The 18702-nt window shown below is 45.9% G+C and overlaps 1 protein-coding gene across 6 annotated transcripts in view; it reads left to right on the top strand.

The window, feature by feature from the left end:
- Window positions 1-18702, top strand: part of DMD (dystrophin) — a 2476968-nt gene that overhangs the window by 2275178 nt on the left and 183088 nt on the right. Inside the window, exon 63 of one of the 6 annotated variants that reach the window (XM_059910881.1) lies at window positions 15595-16789. The exons of the other annotated variants lie outside the window; for them this stretch is intronic. Coding sequence (XP_059766864.1) covers window positions 15595-16690 — 1096 coding nt within the window. The 3' untranslated portion in view covers window positions 16691-16789. Of the gene's footprint in view, window positions 1-15594; window positions 16790-18702 lie in introns of those variants that run through there. 6 annotated transcript variants of the gene reach the window in all.

Here is an 18702-nt window from a genome sequence, read left to right as displayed (position 1 = left end):
CGCCCATCACAACCCAGACAACAGCTATGAACATATTGGTAATGTCTTCTTCCAGTTTTTTTTTTTTAATTTCCTAATAAAATACAGAAGATATTGTTTATACAATTTTGTATCCTACCTTTTGTTGAGCCATGCAACTTTATACTAAAATACAATGGTGCTCTAAGTTCTTACTTTACCCTTTTGAAGACAGATGTCAGCTATCTTCCCAAGGGAAATACTCTTGGCTTAGTATCAGGCAGGCAAGTAAGACCATGGCAAATTCTACGTTCACCTCAATAACACAGGTAATTTGATAGTTGTATACAGACCCTATAATATTGCTTGACTCAAGACCCAGAACACGATGGGGGTTTTTTCGAGGATCACTCTAGAGAATATATAGAGTATTGGTGTCATTCCCCTTCATCTTGTTTTTCCAAAACCCACAGGTTTGGAACTTCTATAGGAAGATTTGTTTAATATTGAAAATGTGTTTTGCTCCTTTTATACATCTGGTAAAAACACCACCAGTATTTAATTGGTTGTGTCAGTGGCACAAAATGATTTCACTGACTAGCGGATGACGCAGAATGACAATATAGATCATCAAAAATAAAATTGTCCAAGGAAGCCTTTGTTGCAAACCATGTAGAAACATTTAAATATGGAACACACCCCTCCCAATTCATCTTTAGCTTTTACTTCGAAATTTGTGCAGGTGGAAAAAAAAATCTTTGTTTTAAGGTCAGTTAATCTTTTGCCATCAGAGAGAAAATAACTTATTTTTTTCCCTCTTGTCTATTTCCAGTTGTGTTAGATCTTCTCTTTATTCCCTTGTGTGAGCACATAAATCAGAATATATCCAGCATCAGAATACTTGTCATATGCAGTGCTCTTTCCTCAGATATGTAGTTTTTAAGTATTTAAACAACTTATCTCCATCATTCCCCCTGCCTTTTTAAGAAACTAACAATTAGTTGGTTTCTCTTCAGTTCTTATTCAGTTAGAAATATCTGACCCTTGCTTGTAATTTGTTTTGTTCTTTACAGTTAGTTTTTATATGTACTATTGGGAGATGTTCTTTTTGGGTTTTTTTAACCTTCAAATTAAAATACGGAGAGTTTTTAATTCCTTTTAAGTCAAAATACAACTATTCTATGTAAAGCTTCCTTTAAAAAAATAAAAAAGAACCACATCCTCATTGGTAGTAATTAATTTTGACACTGTAGACTCAGTAGCAATTCACAAACCTGTACTTTGTGCATCAGCATTCCTTATTATTCTAATTAAAGTGGAACATTGTGCCCTCGCTAATCATTAATGGGTTTTCATTTTGTAAGTGACATTTGCAGAAGTTAAAACAGCGAGTTCATGTGAAGTCCACAGGCAACAGTGTTGAAATTAGCATCACCATAGCAACAGTCTTCCATCATTAGCATTCAGGGCAACAGGAGGTGTTTTGTTGTGTTTTGTTTTCCAAAAAAAGAAAGAAAATCTTCAAAGGCAATGCCTACTAAACTCTCTTGGTAGATATTTATGTTTCTTGTGTGCATGTGTACCGTGCTAGATTTCTAAGTCTTACATAGAATTTTTTTAATTGCAGTGTGGATCATCTCCTTTCCAGATTTGTGTTTTCTCTAGTAGACTAGCTAAATTTCATGATCTTTCTCCAGCTGTACATGTCTGACCTGCTGAGCAGCATTTACTCATTGCCAACCCGCTGCTCAGCAATACGGTTTCCTATGTGGACAGAGAGGATCTGTATTCATGAAAATCCTTGGTTCAATCTAAAAGCGTTATATGCATTCATGATTTTTGCATTTAATTCGTGGGAAATAGATTTATGCTGTAAGATCCACTAGCGAACTCATTTAGAAAAAAAAAATAGCACCGTGTTGTAGATATAGGTCAATGATTATTCTCATTCATCCTTAGGTAGAATTAAAAAGTGAGTCAAATAGAGACCAGTGTTATCTTAGCTGAGTCTCAAGCAATGGTATCACATTATTACTTTGTGTGTGTGTGTGTGTGTGTGTGTGTGTATTGTTTGAATTGTAATAGTCTGGGAAACTTTAACAGTGGTATATCTAGCATTTATCTTTTTTTTCTCAGTACTAAAATACATAGAGTATCATATTGACCTACCAGCTGCTTCTAAATCACACTAGTAGTAGGTAATTATGAAATTTTCATTTATCATACAAAAATGTGAGAGCTCAAACCTAGAAGTGTTGCCCCAAGCTTGGATGTAGACAGGTATGTGTGTACCTTTTACATTTCAACATGAATCATAGCTGTCTTCCCTGTTACATGTAAGGACAAGAAGTTGTACATTCCGCTCAAGCGCCTAGAGACAAGCCTGTGCTAGCCCACACTAACAAAACAAAATGGAGCCGAGGACATGGCTCTCAGTTTGGGGTGCATCTGTGCTATGATCAGTTCTGTCTCACAGTTGGACGAGTCTCTAGATCACTTGAGCCACTCAGCCAACTTGAGCCACTCAGTCACTGGGCTGTAACCCAGTGTTTTTGTGGCATTGAAAGGTAGCAACTCCCAGAAACCACATATTCCACTGTGTGCTCCAGGACAGTAGGACCATCGAACTCATATCTATGCTCATGTACATATACACCCGCCACTTCAGTGCTACACCCAATCTTTGCCTAATCCACGCTGGTCATCAAATGGTGACCAGAAAAGAACTTTTACTTTAGATTTTCCATCTGCCATGACCCTGTTGAGAGGCAGTACAAACCAATCAGATGTCTGTGTTCATAATATGCACTGTGTAAGGATAACTCAAACCCATTAAGCAGGGATCTGTGACTGACTACTATGAAAACCACCACTGACCTTAGGGTACCAACACCTATTATCTTTCTTTTTCTCTCACATAAAGGAAAGATTTCAAAGTTAGCTTTTCATTCCAACAGATCTTACAAAGCCAAAAACTAGATAGAATCCCAATGGGAATAACCCCCAAACATTGTATCTTTCTCCTCAACGTTCTGATGTTTTATCTTATACATATAAGTTCAAAGAATAATTATACTACAGATTTCCAAAGAAACCACACAAACAGAGGGTTCTCAAATCCACTACTAGTCACTTGCTCTGTCAGCCTGAGGATAGTGGCCTTTGGATTACCTCTAAACCCCTTGCTCTTTTTCAGCCTTGGCTCTCTTTTCCTTTTTAGGCATACAGTGCATCGGACAAGGCTTAGTTTACCACTGTATGAGGAATGTGGGGTATAAACTGATACAGGTAGTGCAGTTAAAGATGTAGTATACAATCATAGACTTTCATTTTCAGGGCCTTTTCTCCAGTTTTTTGTCAATTCATTTCCCTGGCTGAGGCATTAGCATTTGCAAGTGGCCATGCGTTCCTATATATACAAATATATCAGGGTCAGGAAAGTTAAGTACAGACTTTAGAAAAGATTAATTTTCTTAAGAGTTGATCACTCTCCAAATGCCAAAGTATGTGTTTTGACATAGGGACTCAAGTGATTAAGAATAGCTAATGGTTTAGGAAGATCTTACTTGACCTCTGGTGCTCTAAGGTTTAATCCAATTTAGAGCCATGCTAGTCCGTGTGTGGAGCGTGAATCCTAAAGGATAACGAAAAGCCTGGTGCCAATAAGAAAGTTCTACCAGTAGGATGAGATGAGAAAACATTTATGACGTGGCACTAGGAATATTATGAGTATGATCCGTGTGAGCAGTGATTGCAGTTATGAGCACTTGTCCAACTGTAATCCCTTCACTTAACTCAGAGTAGTTCTTTTAACATTAGGACCCGCTTGTCTGCCTTTAGATCGGTTTAGAAAGATGCCTATAAAATAGTTCTGTGCTGGAAATCAGAGTCTCTTGACCCACTGTAAAGGGAGCAGTAAACAGAGTTCTCTCAGGGGAATCATTCAGTATACTGCCGGTCTCCAGAAACATCTCTTGACAAAATTGTCTTTACTGAAGTCGTCATCCACTGGATTAAAAAAAAAAGGTTACCGTTAGCTTTTTGAAAATGAAAAAAGTTGGGCCTTGTCAGTGATACTTTCAGTAGTTTTTCACAACCAAGAGCCCTCAAGCTCTCAGCCTTATTTTTAGATGCCATACTTACGGATAGTTATAGAATTTATAAAATACAGTTTAAAGAACTATTCAATTGTAGGGCAGTCCTTCAGTTTATTCCCATGGCAGAGCTGAACTGAAACCATTCCACCTCAACAAGAATCTATTCCCTTCTGATTCAGGAAGGAGATGTCCCACCTTTTTGTGGATAGTCCATGTGCAATGTTTAACACCTCAGGAAGATTTTCTTAATAGCTTCTTCTGATCTTAAATCTTTGGTCTGTCCTCAGGGACATATTGAAGAGTTAGTTACCAAACTTTTTAATGTCTCCCATTGTAAACGGTCACTTTTTTTTCTACTCTATTTAAATTTATTTTTTTTTATCAGAGTATAGTTGCTTTACAATGGTGTATTAGTTTCTGCTATACAGTGAAGCTTGCTGCTTTTAAGATGTATGTAGGACAGGACTGTTTAGCTTACAGAGTGAGACACAGGGCAGGGTTTTAAGGGGTTGGTGGCAGTCTGGGGTAGATCTCAAACGGTCATATCAGTTAAGTGACTACATAAAACACAGTTCTGACCCTCAAACAAATGGTTAAACAAGCTAGCTAAAGAAAGAACGTAATATTTTCCAAAGCTATATGTATACATAAATCCCCTCCCTCTTGGACCTCCCTCCCCGCCCCCCATCCCACCCATCTAGGTGGTCACAGAGCACCAAGCTGAGCTCCCTGTGCTGTGCAGCAGGTTCCCACTAGCTATCTATTTGACACATGGTAGTGTATATAGGTCAATCCTAATCTCCCAATTCATCCCACCCCGCTTCCCCCGTGTCCACACGTCCGTCCTCTCTGTCTGCGTCTCTGTTCCTGCCCTGCAAATAGGTTCAACTGTACCATTTATCTAGATTCCACATACATGCGTTAATATACGATATTTGTTTGTCTTGAGTGTCATCTGGCAGAACTCCTAAATGGGGAAAGAGTTTGGTGGTGATGAAATACGTGAAAATCGGGGGGTTTTTGGGCGGCAGGGGAATTATTGGTCCTTGACACAAGTTCTGTAAGGTTTGATTTGCATGCTGGTGAAATCCCTGCCTCCACAAATGAAACAACCATATTCTCTGGTAGGGAACATTTACTCAGGGTTACTTGCTAAGGAGCACTTTGGTTAATTCAGCTTTCTTTGTCCTAGAGGACCGCATAGTCTCTGACATCTCCTGGATCAAATGACAAATTCCTAGAGATGAGGGTAGTTTCTTCTGGTATGAAAATAAGCATCATAATAAGTGCCATGCATGAAAGACCCAAACATTGCCAGCCACTGTGCCAGGTGCTTTACATATATCACACATGTTCCGACAGTTCTATAAGATGAGGCTTATCAAGAACCCACTTGGCAGACAAAGAACTTGCAGTATTCTCCAGACTGGTAAAGTGACAGAACCGGGAGTACAGCCTGGTCTGAATTCCTCCAGAGCCCATACTGTTCCACTCCTCCCAGCCTGAGGCAGCCCTTCTGTCTCTTAATTCATTTCTCTTCTCACTGCTCCATGATGTCTCTCAGGCAATAAGAAAGAGGAGCTTGTAGCCAAAATACTAAAAGCAGGACTAAAGAAGGAAGGTGAAAATGAGAATCAGACACAACTTGGGGATTGTCTGTGGGCTTCGTTTACCTAGGATCCTCCTGCCCCTCGCCCCAGGGTTCCCTGAGAGCTGACTGCCCCGGTCCCGGCACGTGTGTCCGGTCCCTGCACTTCCCCGCGTTACGGCGCCCTTCCCCTGGGTCTTCCGCAGTCAGTGTGCCCTCGTGTCCAGACTGGAAGCTGACCTGCTGGCCAGCTCTTCTCTGCGTCTTCCTCTGGAGGCTGCACTCAGCTCCCAGAGGAGCAGACAGCCCACATCCCCTGCCCTCCCCGGACTCGGAGCATCCCGACTCCCTGCAGATCCCGTTCCTCACCGTGGACCCCTGTGACAGCAGCTGCCCTTTCCATGTAACTGTTCACTTCAGGCAGTGACGTTTAGACACCTCCTCATCCCCACCGGGTGCCTCCACCACATTCTCAGTGTTTTCAAACCTGCTGGTGACTAGACTCTGATTGCGTATGGACGCTACAGGGCCTTGGCTTATAACCCCAAGTCTAGGGAGGCCTTTTTTGAAGCAACGTGATATTTGCAGTAGGATTTTAATGCAACGTCTTCTTTGAGTCTGGCCATTGAATCCATACACTGATGCGTGAACTTAATTAAGTGGTCAGAAACCAAAGCCTTCTTCCTAAGTGGTAAAGGAGGAGGGACCAAGGAAATCACTGTGTCAACAAACATGTAGTGAGGCTGAATTCCTAAAAACCCATCTTGGAGTCCTTCCCGGAGGTGGAAGGTGGTTCTTTGGCAGACGTGCTAGCTTTGAATAAAAAGGAAAAATAGTTCGCCATCCTCCCAGTAATTCTAGTCTGTATCTGTCCCAGGGAAGATGCTGTTTTTTCAGTATGCTTAATGGCACCTGTTTGTGTGTTCAGGTGTGTTCAGTCAGGTGGTGGGTGGCTGTGATTTTGACCATGCAACCAAAAGTTAGGAGAAAATTCCCGGCCTACTGAGATTACACAGGTTACTGCAATTGGCAATGCAGAAAGGTACTGTTGAAAGCCCTCTCTGCTGAGATTTACAGGGTACTTTTGGAAATTAGATGTAATCCTGTATTTGAAAACATCTCTTACATAGTATGCACAAGAAAAATATTGGTGAATTTCAAGGTAAATTTGGCCTTCTCAGAAACTCCTCCAAGAAACTAAGAGGGTTGTTGTCATAACCAATTGCAATAGTTGCTCTTTATTGAGCACATACTACATACCAGTTTATGGGAGACTGCGGACCTCATCCACATGCTGTCTTGCTCTCCTTGGGTTCCTGGGGAGACTATATTCCCAGTCCACTTGTAATTAGGAAGGGTCACCTCCAGACCAAGGCACGAGGGAGTCAGTATGGCACCTCTGTGCTTTCTCTTCCATTCAGCAGCAAACAGAGAGAGCCCGTGTCGAGCCACGTGATGTAAACAGCCTGGATCTCGGAGTCATCTGTTAGCAGTGAGCCTCTGCCAACCTTCCTCAGGTTTTATGTGCACAAGAAACAAACTTTTGTTGTGTTAAGTCATTCAGATATCAGGTTTTCTCTGTTGCCTCAGTTAGCAGTTACTTCATCCGAGAGATACACAACTACTATTTCTACTGTTAGGCTCATTTAAATATTTTAATGCCAGAGCTGATCACAGCATAGATATTCCTCTCATAAAAACTTCTTACACACATAAATCACAATCTCCCCCCTTACAACATTGCTCCAAAATTCAGCCCCCTTTTCAAAAGTAACCACAATTAACTGTCTGGTGTGGGTCATTCTAAAGCTGATTTGAGGCTTCTTTGTACATAGATGCGCTACAAAACTACGTTGAGTTTTTAACACACAGGGGCAACAGTGTACATATTATCGTTCTGTGACTCGCTCTTGTAACTTAATGGAAGTGAATGCAAGATCTTTCTGTGACAGCACTTATAAGACCCACCTCACTTTTTAAAACTGTCATCACCATTAGAAAAAGTCCCGGCCAGCCCTCTGGTCCTAAGCTACAGCGTGAAGTAGAGCCCCCTCAGCCAACCTGTAGATCTGTGAGAACAAACAGTTGTTGTGTTAGGATGCTAAGTTTTGTGGCTCTTCATTAGGCAGTGGAAGTTGACTAGTAAGTACATGAAGGGCTAGCAGTTCATATTTTAATTTTTTACGTTCTTTGTCTTCCACAGGGAGCACATACTATTCCTAAAAATATTTTTAAGGTTAAGAAAAATAAACTTCAAAAGGCATGGGAAATTCTAATTACAGACGTTAGGGAAGCTCTCAAAATGGGAAAAATAAGCAAATAATTGACAAAAGAAGAGTGAAATGACGCATGACTGTTTGTCCTACAAAATGAAAAGAAAAAGATTACCGATAGACTATTCTCTCTCAAGATGGTGGATTGATACAGAGAAATTTTATATCAGAGGATAAATTCCTGATAGTTCCTGAGTTTCAACATAGTTCTGGAGCATGTTTATCTCACACCATCTAGAAAGGCAATATGTAGTACGTAAGAGCATGAGATTCTGGAAGCAGACACCTGGTCTTCCAATCCCAGCGCTACCATTTACTAGTTGTGTAATCTTGGGTAAATGCCGTAACCTCTTTGTGCCTCTTTTCTTATCTGTAAAATTGTGATGATAATAATACCTAACTGTAAGATTATTTTGAGAATTAAGTGTAGGGCATTCAGCACAGCGCCCACGAATTCATAGGCATTATATATGTGTTAACTATTATTTTATTATCAGAGCATTTTGCCGAGTTTTCATTGAAGAATTAATTGACATTTAATACAGGAAGAAAATGGGCCCTATAGATAACCTTAACACTTAAAAACTAAAATGTAGAAATAATAACCTTCTGAGAGGGAATCTGTCACACCTGTAGTCCCTAAAGCACTATAGGACGATTTCCCTTAATATTAATTAGGTCAATAAAAAGTATCAATGTTTAAATCCAAGCCATGGTTATCAGAAAAATGTGTTAGCCTTAATACTTCATTCCCCATTTGTATAGGATAAATGAGGTAATTCAAAAGAGAGAGATTTTATTTTATTTATTTATTTATTTAAAATAATTGACATATGTTACATGGAGCTTTTATTTATTTATTTACTTGTTTATGGCTGTGTTGGGTGTTAGTTTCTGTGCCAGGGCTTTCTCCAGTTGCGGCAAGCGAGGGCCACTCTTCATCGCGGTGCGCGGGCCTCTCACTATCACGGCCTCTCTTGTTGCGGAGCACGGTCTCCAGACGCGCAGGCTCAGCAATTGTGGCTCAGGGGCCCAGCCGCTCCGCGGCATGTGGGATCCTGCCAGACCAGGGCTCGAACCCGTGTCCCCTGCATTGGCAGGCCGATTCTCAACCACTGCGCCACCAGGGAAGCCCCGAGATTTTATTTTTTATCATTAGTAGTATATAGCTAAGCCGTGAAGAACTGAGGATGTGGTCAGCTTTGACCACATCTCGGACTAAGTGAGATTTAAGGATTGTTTGGTATCCAAGGATACCTCTTAATGTAATTTCTATAAATCTGAGGAGAAAAGAGAGTGTGATGATCTCATTTGAGAGTAATATGTGGAAGAAGGACTGGAATACATTGGAAATGCTGCAGAATCAAAGCATTGTTTTCATGTATATTTTATAGTTTTTAAGTGATTTTTTAGCTTAATTTTTTCTAGCTGGAACATTTTATGTCATAATTACTAGTCTCATAAGAAATTTCATTTTTAGTTATACAGATATTTGGAATCTATGATTAGATGTGTGCGTTTAGGCCAGTTGGACCTCCTTTATTTTACATCAATGTACTTTTGGAATTTGGTATTCTCCTTTTTCAAGTATAATGCATATGTATCTGGCACAGCTTCCTGCTTGACTCTATTGTTGTGCCTTATGTAAAATGACATTTCGTTTGCTTCTCATTGATTGGAATCGATAACATAAGTCATAATTATGTCCTGGAATAATATGTATTTCTAGTCTGGCTGCACTGTAGGTGGTGGGATGTGGCCTGGGAAGCTAATCATCCTTTAGCGTTTCTTTCCACTTGGCGAAGGGCACCCAGAACGCTAAACAATCGACTTCATAACTAAATATATAGGGTAAAGTTGCTTAAAAATTGGGGTCTCTTGTACTAAGGGGAAATGTTAAGACCACTCTTTTTGCAAAACATAAATGGAGAACTAAGGCAAAGATAATTCAATCAGAATTTGTATCATCACCACAAGATTTCAAGCCAAACTACAAGACTAGTACACTGTAATGTGTATACGTGTTGTGATGTCAATTTCCAATTCAAGTTGACTCTCCATTTTATTGATCTGATGAGCACATTTGTTAGCTAAAGCCAAAAGACAATGCAGGTTCCCTGTCAGACTGTTATGATTGAGAAACCCCCTAAATTGTTTGGACTTATTGGCTTAATTATTCCACATTTGGGAATCCATGGAAGGGCCTCTTTTCTGGAACACTGATGCATATGAAACTGTTGTGACTGTTCTCTCCTTTGCAAAATATTCTACTGCCTTGGCTTCTGTATTAGTCAAGATGAGCTAGGTTATGTTAGAGTGACAAATTAATCCTGAAATCTCAGTGTTTTACCACAGCAAAGGTTTATTTCTCAACAACACTACATGTTCAATGGGTATGGGGGAGGGAGGGGCATTTGGGGGTTTTCTCTGGGGCTCACCTATTCATCAAGGCAGGGGAGAGTGGACAGAGAGTCTCTAAAGGGCTCTTCTCTGATTCGGCCAAACCCATCACTTCTTCTCCCATTTCATTGGCTGAAACCAGTCATAAATCCTCGGTTAGCCTCAAGCGGTCTGAAAAACGGAGCTTTCCATGTGCCTAAGAAGAAGGAATATAGAATTGGATTTGGTGAGCATAGCACTGTCTGCTACAGTTTTTAAGACACTGCCCTGTCCTGGTTCTTCTACCTCTCAATCTGTTTTTTCTCTGTCTCCTCAGTGGACTTCTTTTCCATCACCCCTTGGGGAACTGGTGCTCCCCAAGTTACCATATCCGGTCCACTATTTTTTTTTCTCCCCACAACTATCCCCAGGTAACCTCATCCACTCCTCCAGTTCTAACTGCAAACTGTCTGCTGCTAACTTCTAGATCTATTATCCCAAGCCCTGACCTACCCACAAAGCTTTAAACATAAACCCAACTGTGACTGATTCAAGGATATCTCAAACTCAGTCTGAAAAAATATAAACACGTGATTTTTCTCCAAACCTCATTCCTCCTCTTCCTGTATTCTTTGTCCCAGTTAGTGGCAGCATCACGTTTCCAAGTCTAGATTCCTCCCTATCATTCCCACCTCTTAATTTTGTATGCCATCTTAGCTAGGCTCTGCTGCACAGTTGTTTAGTCAGTTACCAGTCTAGATGTCCACTGTGAAGGTATTTTTTAGATGCGATTAATAGTTAACTCTGTAGGCTTTGAGTAAAGCAGATTACCACCCACAGTGTGACTGGGCCTCATGCAGTCAGTTGAGGGCCCCAAGAACAAGGACTGAGGTTTCCTGAAGGAATTCAGCCTCAAGACTGCAAGACAGGGACTTCCCTGGTGATCCAGTGGCTAAGACTCCGTGCTCCCAATGCAGGGGGCCCCGCTTCGATCCCTGGTCAGGGCACTAGATCCCACATGCATGCTGCAACTAAGAGTTCCCATGCCGCAACTAAAGATCCCGCATGCCACAGCGAAGACCCGGTGCAGCCAAAAAAAAAAAAAAAAAGAACAGACTGCAACACAGAAACCCTGCCGGAGTTTCCAGTATGCCTGCCCTGCTATACAGACCTTGGACTCAAGACTGTAACGTCTGAGTTTCCAACCTACTGGCTTGCTCTATGAATTTCAGCGCCCTGACTTCCCGCCACTAGGGCCTCGGGGAGGTGAGGGCTTTGTTTGGAGGCTGGAGGACTGGGGACCATAGAGAGAGGGCTCCCAGGCGCCGATAGACGGCACCGGCAGGACGCAGGGAGCGCTGAGCCCTGAACAGTGGGCGGCCCCGCCGAGTCCCGCCCCTGCCGTCAGCCCTCGGAGACCCCACGCAGGGCCGGATGCGGCTCCCCCCGACTTCCGCTTCGGAAGCGAGGAGCCCGAGCGGCAGCCGCGGCGTTTGTTCGGCCGAGCGTCGGTTTTCAGGACTCGTCCGGAGCCAAGGTGAGGCCCCGAATGTAGCCTGAAGGGACCTTCCCGACCCCCTCCCCCCATAACAAAGGGGACCCACCCGCCTCGCGCCCCTGCCTGCCATCAGCAGCGTGGGCCCCTGATCTGACGTCTATGCCCGAGGAGTCCTGTTGGAGTCGCCGTCTGGAGGGCCTCAGGGAGTGGAGGGCCTTTGTCTAGAGGGGGCCGCTTCTTAGGCACAGGGTGTAGTCTTGTCCCCAGCAGGTGAGAAGGTGGGACCTTCAGAGCTAATGAGGGTCCCTCCTTCCGAAAGACGTGACTGCGCGGAGCCCCCGCCCGCCTTCGCTCGTGCGATGCCCTAGAGTAACTCAGGCTGCGAGAACCCCTCACTTCTGCCTGGGCTGGGAAGTGGGGTTGGGGGCTAGGGGACGTTCGCGTCGAGAAAGGCCTTTCTATAAAGGGGGCAGGACTTCCCTGGCGGTCCAGGGGTTAAGACTCCGCGCTTCCACTGCAGGGGGCGCGCCTTCGATCCCTGGTGGGGGAACTAAGATCCCACCTGCCACACGGTGCGGCCAAAAAGGAAGGGCGGGGGCATGGACCTAGAGGGTGTGATGTACGCCAAGTGAAATAAGTCAGACCGAGAAAAACAAATGCTGTATGATTTCGCTTACATGTGGAAGCTGGAAAACAAAACAAATGAACGAACAACAGAACAGAAACAGTTATAGATACAGAGAACAAACAGGTGGTTGGGGGGAGGAGAGAAATTAGGTGAGGGCAACTAAGAGGTACAAACCACCAGTTACAAAATAAATGCGTAATGGGTGTGAAATGTAAACAGGTAGGCGGGTGGATGGATGGATAGATAAGGCAACCCCGTTAAGCTTAGGGAGGAGACTTGGCCCTAAAAGAAGCAGCGGTAGGACCATGAGTGCTAGTAAGCAGACCTCTCCTCAAAGCAGGGAACTGCACAAATCAGCAGCCCTGCTCTCAGATCTGGGAGTCCCCAGATAAGGTAGCCGGGATGTGGAGGCCCCGACTCCTCTGGTGGGAGCTTCGGTCTGAGGCATGCAGATCCGGGTCAGTGGAGGGAGGAATCCCAAACCCTAGCCGGACTGGACGCCCAAGTCCTGAATGAGGACTGAGGGAGCCACCAACTCCAGAACAGCGGGGTCGGAGAGTCCCACCCTTGCTGTTACCAGGCATAGCCGAGCCCCAGATCAGCTTTGGCAGAACGAGGCTCACTCTGACTGTAAGCTCAGGTCCCAGGAAGATGAGGACCTTTTCTGACGGTCATGGGCTCACGTCAGCAGAGGGCAGAGTCTCAGGCAGGGTGCAGGGTCAAGGCGAAGATCCTGAGTGAGGAAATGGAGACTGCTCCATACCCAGTGGAGAGAGCTGCATCTAATGCCGCCTCCCTCTGCCCTCAGCCCCGGGAGGCCCCGGGCGGAGCTGGCAGGCTCAGGTGCCCCCTAACTTCTGCCGGTGGGCTCTGAGGGAGATGAGGGCCTTGGTTTAAGGGCTGGCTGCCCGGTTCAGCAGAACAAGAGGAGTCCCAGGCCACGATAGATGTCAAGGCACAAATTCTATGTGAGGACTGAGACAACCAACTCCCCCAGAACAGAGGAGACCACACAAAGTGCCGCCTCTGCCTTCGCCCTGGGAAGCCAGGTTTAGAGCTCTCAGGCTGAATTGCCCTCTCGGTTCCTCCAAGGGTGGTCTCAGGGACATCAGGGTTTGGGTCTAATGAGAGAGGCCTCATTCAACATAGGGAAGAAGCCTGGTTCCTAACAAGAGTCAAGGTGGTAACACCGAGTGGAGATGAGGGAACCCCACCCAGAAGGAAGTGAACCACATAGAATCTCATCCCTACTCTCAGACCTGGGAGGGAGACTGAGGCATGGTGAGCTGATGAACATCACTCACTTGTCCCCGGCCCGTGGCAGGGAGGTGAGGCACCTCGTTGATGGGAGTATGGGCTCAGGTCAGCAGCCGGAGGCTTTCCAGGTAATGCCAGGAACCAAGGAGAGGACCCTGAGAATTGAGGGGACCAGCTACACCACAGTAGTGAGGGCAACAGAATCTCTTCCTGACTGTCAGCATTGGAAGTCCACACACAGTTGTAGCTAGGGAGGCAAGAAAATTTTCTTTCTAGTGGGTCTCGGGGAGTTGGGGGCCTTAGTATGAGGGGATAGACTTCAAGTCAAGACACACAGGATGTCCAAGTCCTGCTATGAGTCGGGGTGAGGACAGTGAGGGATGACGTAGATGAACACCCACCCAAAGCAGTGGGGGCCCACAAACTGCCACCCCCCTCAGCCCTGGGAAACCCCAGGTAGAGGTAGCCTGATGTGTCACCCCTCACTTCCAGCCCCAGGGACTCAGGCAGACGTGGGCCTTGATCTGAGGCCAGAAGACTCAGGTGGGCTGAGGGAGGAGCCTAGATCCCGTCTGAGTGAGGGCTAAAGAGGCCAACGATGCGGGAACAGTGGGGTCCCGCGGAGTCCAGCCCCTGCTAGCAAGCCAGGGAGGTCATGGACGGGGGTGACTGGAAGTGGCTCACCCTTTCTTTCATCTTGGGGATCTCAGGAGGGTGAGAATCTTAATGCGATGCAAGCGAACTCAGGTCAGCGGAGGGAGGATTTCCAGGATTTGCCAGGGCTCACGCAGAAGATGCTGAGGACCGTGGGGACCTGCACCCCATGCCAGCGGGGGCCCCGCGGAGTCCCTCTCCATTGTCGTTCCTCGGCGCCCCCGGGCACACATGTCAGGCAGAAGTGCCCATCAGTTCCCCACTCAGAACTCCCAGGGAAGTAAGCATCTTGGTCTGATGGGTCAGCAGAGGGAGGAACCTGAGACCCTCCCCTGAGCGAAAAATGGGGACCGTGAGCGAGGACCACACGTTATAGGGCCTCAGCCTGCCTGCTGCAGCTTTCAGCCTCTGGAGACTAGGGGCACTGTGGCCGGGTAAGGCCATCCTCACTTCCACCGTTCGGGCTCAGGGAGCTGTGGGCCTTACTGTGAGGAAATGTCCTCAAGTCAAGAGAGAAAGGAGCCCCCAGATCCTCCCAGGAGACACAGTGGGGGCTGTGAGTGACGACTGAAGGTAGCACACCCCCCTTCCACCGAATCAAAGGAATAGGAAAGAGTCTTGCCCAGTCCTCTGCTCAGCCCTTGAAGGCCCAGAGCATGGTTGTCAGGCGGAGGCGCCTCATCTCTCTGTATCATTTCTCAGGGAGATGAGATCCTTCGTCTGAAGGTGCCACACCAGGGGCAGAAGGGGGGGGAGGGGGGCGGATCCCAGACCCTCGGTATCGACAAGATGAGGACGCTGAATGGTTGAGGACCAGCGAGTTCAGGACAGAGCAGGCCCCACAGAACTGTCAGCGCTGTCCACCCCGACAGTGTCCATGACTCAGTTCCTTCTCGTGGGTCCCAGGGAGCTTTGAGGTGGCACCTTTAGAGCAGCACAGGAAAGAGGTCCCGGCCCTACCAAGAGCCGATGTGACAATCCTGTTTGTGAACGAAAGGGACCCGTGGAACCCAGAGAGGGCCTACCCTCCCAGGATCTGTGGTCACCGCCGTCAGCCACAGGCAGGGCTGGCAGGCTGTAGCCTGAGGCTCACTCACTCTCACTTCTTACACTGGGTTCTCAGGGGACAGGCTGACCAAGAACAAGAGCCTAGTGGCTCCTAGAGCAGTGCCCTCAAGGGAACGTGCAGAGCGGCCTTCTTCGGGCCAGGCTGGTGCCTCCCTGCTGAGGGTGCTCACGCCCTCTCACCTTCCCTCCTCCAGGTTCCAGCATCACCTGCTCTCCTGCCCACTCCCCCGCTTGCTGTCCCTGCGCATAGTCATGCCTCGGGGGCAGAAGAGTAAGCTCCGTGCCCGTGAGAAGCGCCGCCAGGCCCGGAGGGAGACCCAGAATCTCGGGGGTGCCCAGGCCCCTGCAGCAGAGATAGAAGAGTCGCCCCCCTCCCCCGCTTCTGTTTCTCAGGCTACTGCCCCGAGCTCCCCTGGTGCTGGCACTCGCCAGGAGCCTCAGGGAGCCCCAGCCACTAGCTCTCGTGCTGCAGGGGTTTCATGCCCAGGATCTGATGTACGTGCCAAGGGCCAGGTTAAGGCCAGGAAAAATTCCTCCCAGGCCTCAGCCTCCGATGAGAGCTCTCGCAGAGATCCTCTAACGAAGAAGGTGGGAATGTTGGTAGACTTCCTGCTGGAGAGGTATCAAATGAAAGAGCCCATTATAAAGGCAGACATGCTGAAGCTTGTGAACAAAAGGTACAAGGGGAAGTTCCCTGAAATCCTCAGGAGAGCTGCTGAATGCCTGGAGCTGGCCTTTGGTCTTGACTTGAAGGAAGTCAAGCCGAGTGGTGATTCCTATACCCTTGTCAGCAAGCTAGATCTCACCGATCAGGGGAGTCGCAGCAGTGGCGGGCGGTTTCTGAAGAATGGGCTCCTGATGCCTCTCCTGGGTATGATCTTCGTTAATGGCAACCGCGCCTCTGAGGAGGAGGTCTGGGAATTCCTGAATGTTTTGGGTATTTATGATGGAAGGTGGCACTTAATCTTTGGGGACCCCAGGAAGCTTATCACAAAATGTTTGGTGCAGGAAAAGTACCTGGTGTATCGTCAGGTGCGCAACAGCGATCCCCCACGCTATGAGTTCCTGTGGGGCCGGAGAGCCCGCGCTGAAACCAGCAAGATGAAAGTCCTGGAGTTTGTGGCCAAGGTCAACGGTACCGTCCCCAGTGCCTTTCCACTCCATTATGAAGAGGCTTTGAGAGATGAGGAAGAGAGAGCCCGAGCCAGAGCTGCAGCCAGGGCTCCTACTCGTGTCAAGGCCAGTGCGCGTTCCAAGGTCATGTCTAGCAGTTCCTCCCACCCTCAGTGAGGTCTGAGGCAGCTTCTTCACTTTGTGTTTGACCAACGCTGCCAACCCTTTAAGTAGTGAGAGGCTAAGCTGGGGCTGGAAAGATCATAATATATCTCTTCTTTGTGTCCCTGTTTTACACTAGTATCTTTCAAATGTTGTTTCTTTCACTAGAATGTTTATTTAGATTCAGAATCCAAGTTTACAAATGACATGGATCACAGATTTGTTGTTGTTTATCGGGTTTAAGAGTAAGAGTTTTGGTACTGTGTAGTACGATTTGAAAAATCCTTGCATCTTTTTGGGGTTCTGGAATGAGATAATATGGCTTTGGAATAGGAATTTTGTTGGCAATGTGAAAGAATGCTGTGGTTTTAAAATGGATGAAAACAAAGTAAAGTTTAGTCAAATTTTGGTTTGTCTTATTCACCTTTGTCTTTCTCTTTGTAAAATTCGAAGGTATACACCTAGATGTCCTTAGCTTATTCAAGAATGCCGACAAAATTAAATAGTAATAAATTACATTCCTCACTCAGTGCCTCATTTATTCCCATCTTTAATTGAGCATCTGCTCTTTGGAAGGTTCTGTGCTGGTAGTGATGGTGCTAAGATAAAAAAGACCCTGCGCCTGCCTGTAGATGTTTAGAGTAGAAGAGCAGCTATTATGTGAGGAAGGTGGTGTGATGAAAAAACCCAGTGAGGGTGGTGGGGAGAGAGTCCAGATGAGAGCAGTGAAGTATAGCTTGTCTTAGCCGGAACACTTTGAGGCTTGGTGTTTTGCAAATCCCTCCTTGGGAGGTAATTTTGGGTTGGCTGCATGGTGGGCTAGATGAGACTGTGATGATGGTGAGCAGGGGCCAGACCCTCAGATGGTGGGCCTCAGAGTTGAGAGGCTAAGCCTGGAATGAGAAACTGCCCTCAACAGTTACTTTGGGATTGTGAGTAAACCAGAGAGAATCTCCGCCTGGAGAAAGAATAGAAGGGGTCCAGTGCTTTTGCCCGGGTGCAGGTGAACACAGTGCACCAACAAACCAGGTGTTTTATGCATATGGTCGCCTTTGTGGTGGGATGCTGAGAAGCCCCTGTGCTGGCACTCTGCGCCCTGAGCTGGAGGAGCCCCAGCCCGCTCCATTAATTCGTTATCGGGGTTTTTTAATTGGAGTATAATTGCTTTACAATGTTGTGTTAGTTTCTGCTGTGCAACGAAGTGAATCAGCTGTACGTATACATATGTCCCCTCCCTGCTGGACTTCCCCCCACCCATCTAGGTGGTCACAGAGCACCAAGCTGAGCTCCCTGTGCTGTGCAGCAGGTTCCCACTAGCTATCTATTTGACACATGGTAGTGTATATAGGTCAATCCTAATCTCCCAATTCATCCCACCCTCCCCTTCTCCCCCGTGTCCACACGTCCGTTCTCTACCTCTGCGTCTCCATTCCTGCCCTTTGGATTGTTTTTCTCATACCCAGAACACATGCTTCTGAGTATGCTTAACACTTTGGCTTCTGCTTTCAAGCTTTAGGTAATACAAATGAATCTATTACATCATGAACATTAAATTTCTCTTGTAAGTTTATTCTCAATATTCAAAACGAAGAGTTTCTTGGGTTTTTTTTTTTTTTTGGCTGGTATATAGGTCTTAATTTATTTTAGCACATTTCCCCCTGAATAGAGCAGCCAAAAAAATTTGAATCAATTGCGTATATTACCAATACATAATACTAATTCACACACTCTAGAAGTATACTGAAAGCTAACTCACAGTGTCTCTTACAAACACAGACAAATACTCAATTTCAAGTACACTCTAGTGAAACACACATGCACACTGGACGCTTTAAGAGCATCTCCTATATCAACACTGTTCAGTCAACACTACCTCACTCGGCACAGGAATTTTACATTTGAGTTCTATTTAAGCAAATAGATTCAACATGCCATAAACCAGATAATTCTTACCTTTCTTCAGTGATCATTTTCTGCTATTATCATTCAAGGGATCGGGTCTTCTCCTCCAAAGACCCTAGGATTGA

Source organism: Balaenoptera ricei, chromosome X, assembly GCF_028023285.1.
Source record: "Balaenoptera ricei isolate mBalRic1 chromosome X, mBalRic1.hap2, whole genome shotgun sequence".
In the NCBI taxonomy this organism is placed as follows: Eukaryota; Metazoa; Chordata; class Mammalia; order Artiodactyla; family Balaenopteridae; genus Balaenoptera; species Balaenoptera ricei.
This window is presented reverse-complemented; position numbering and strand designations above follow the sequence as displayed.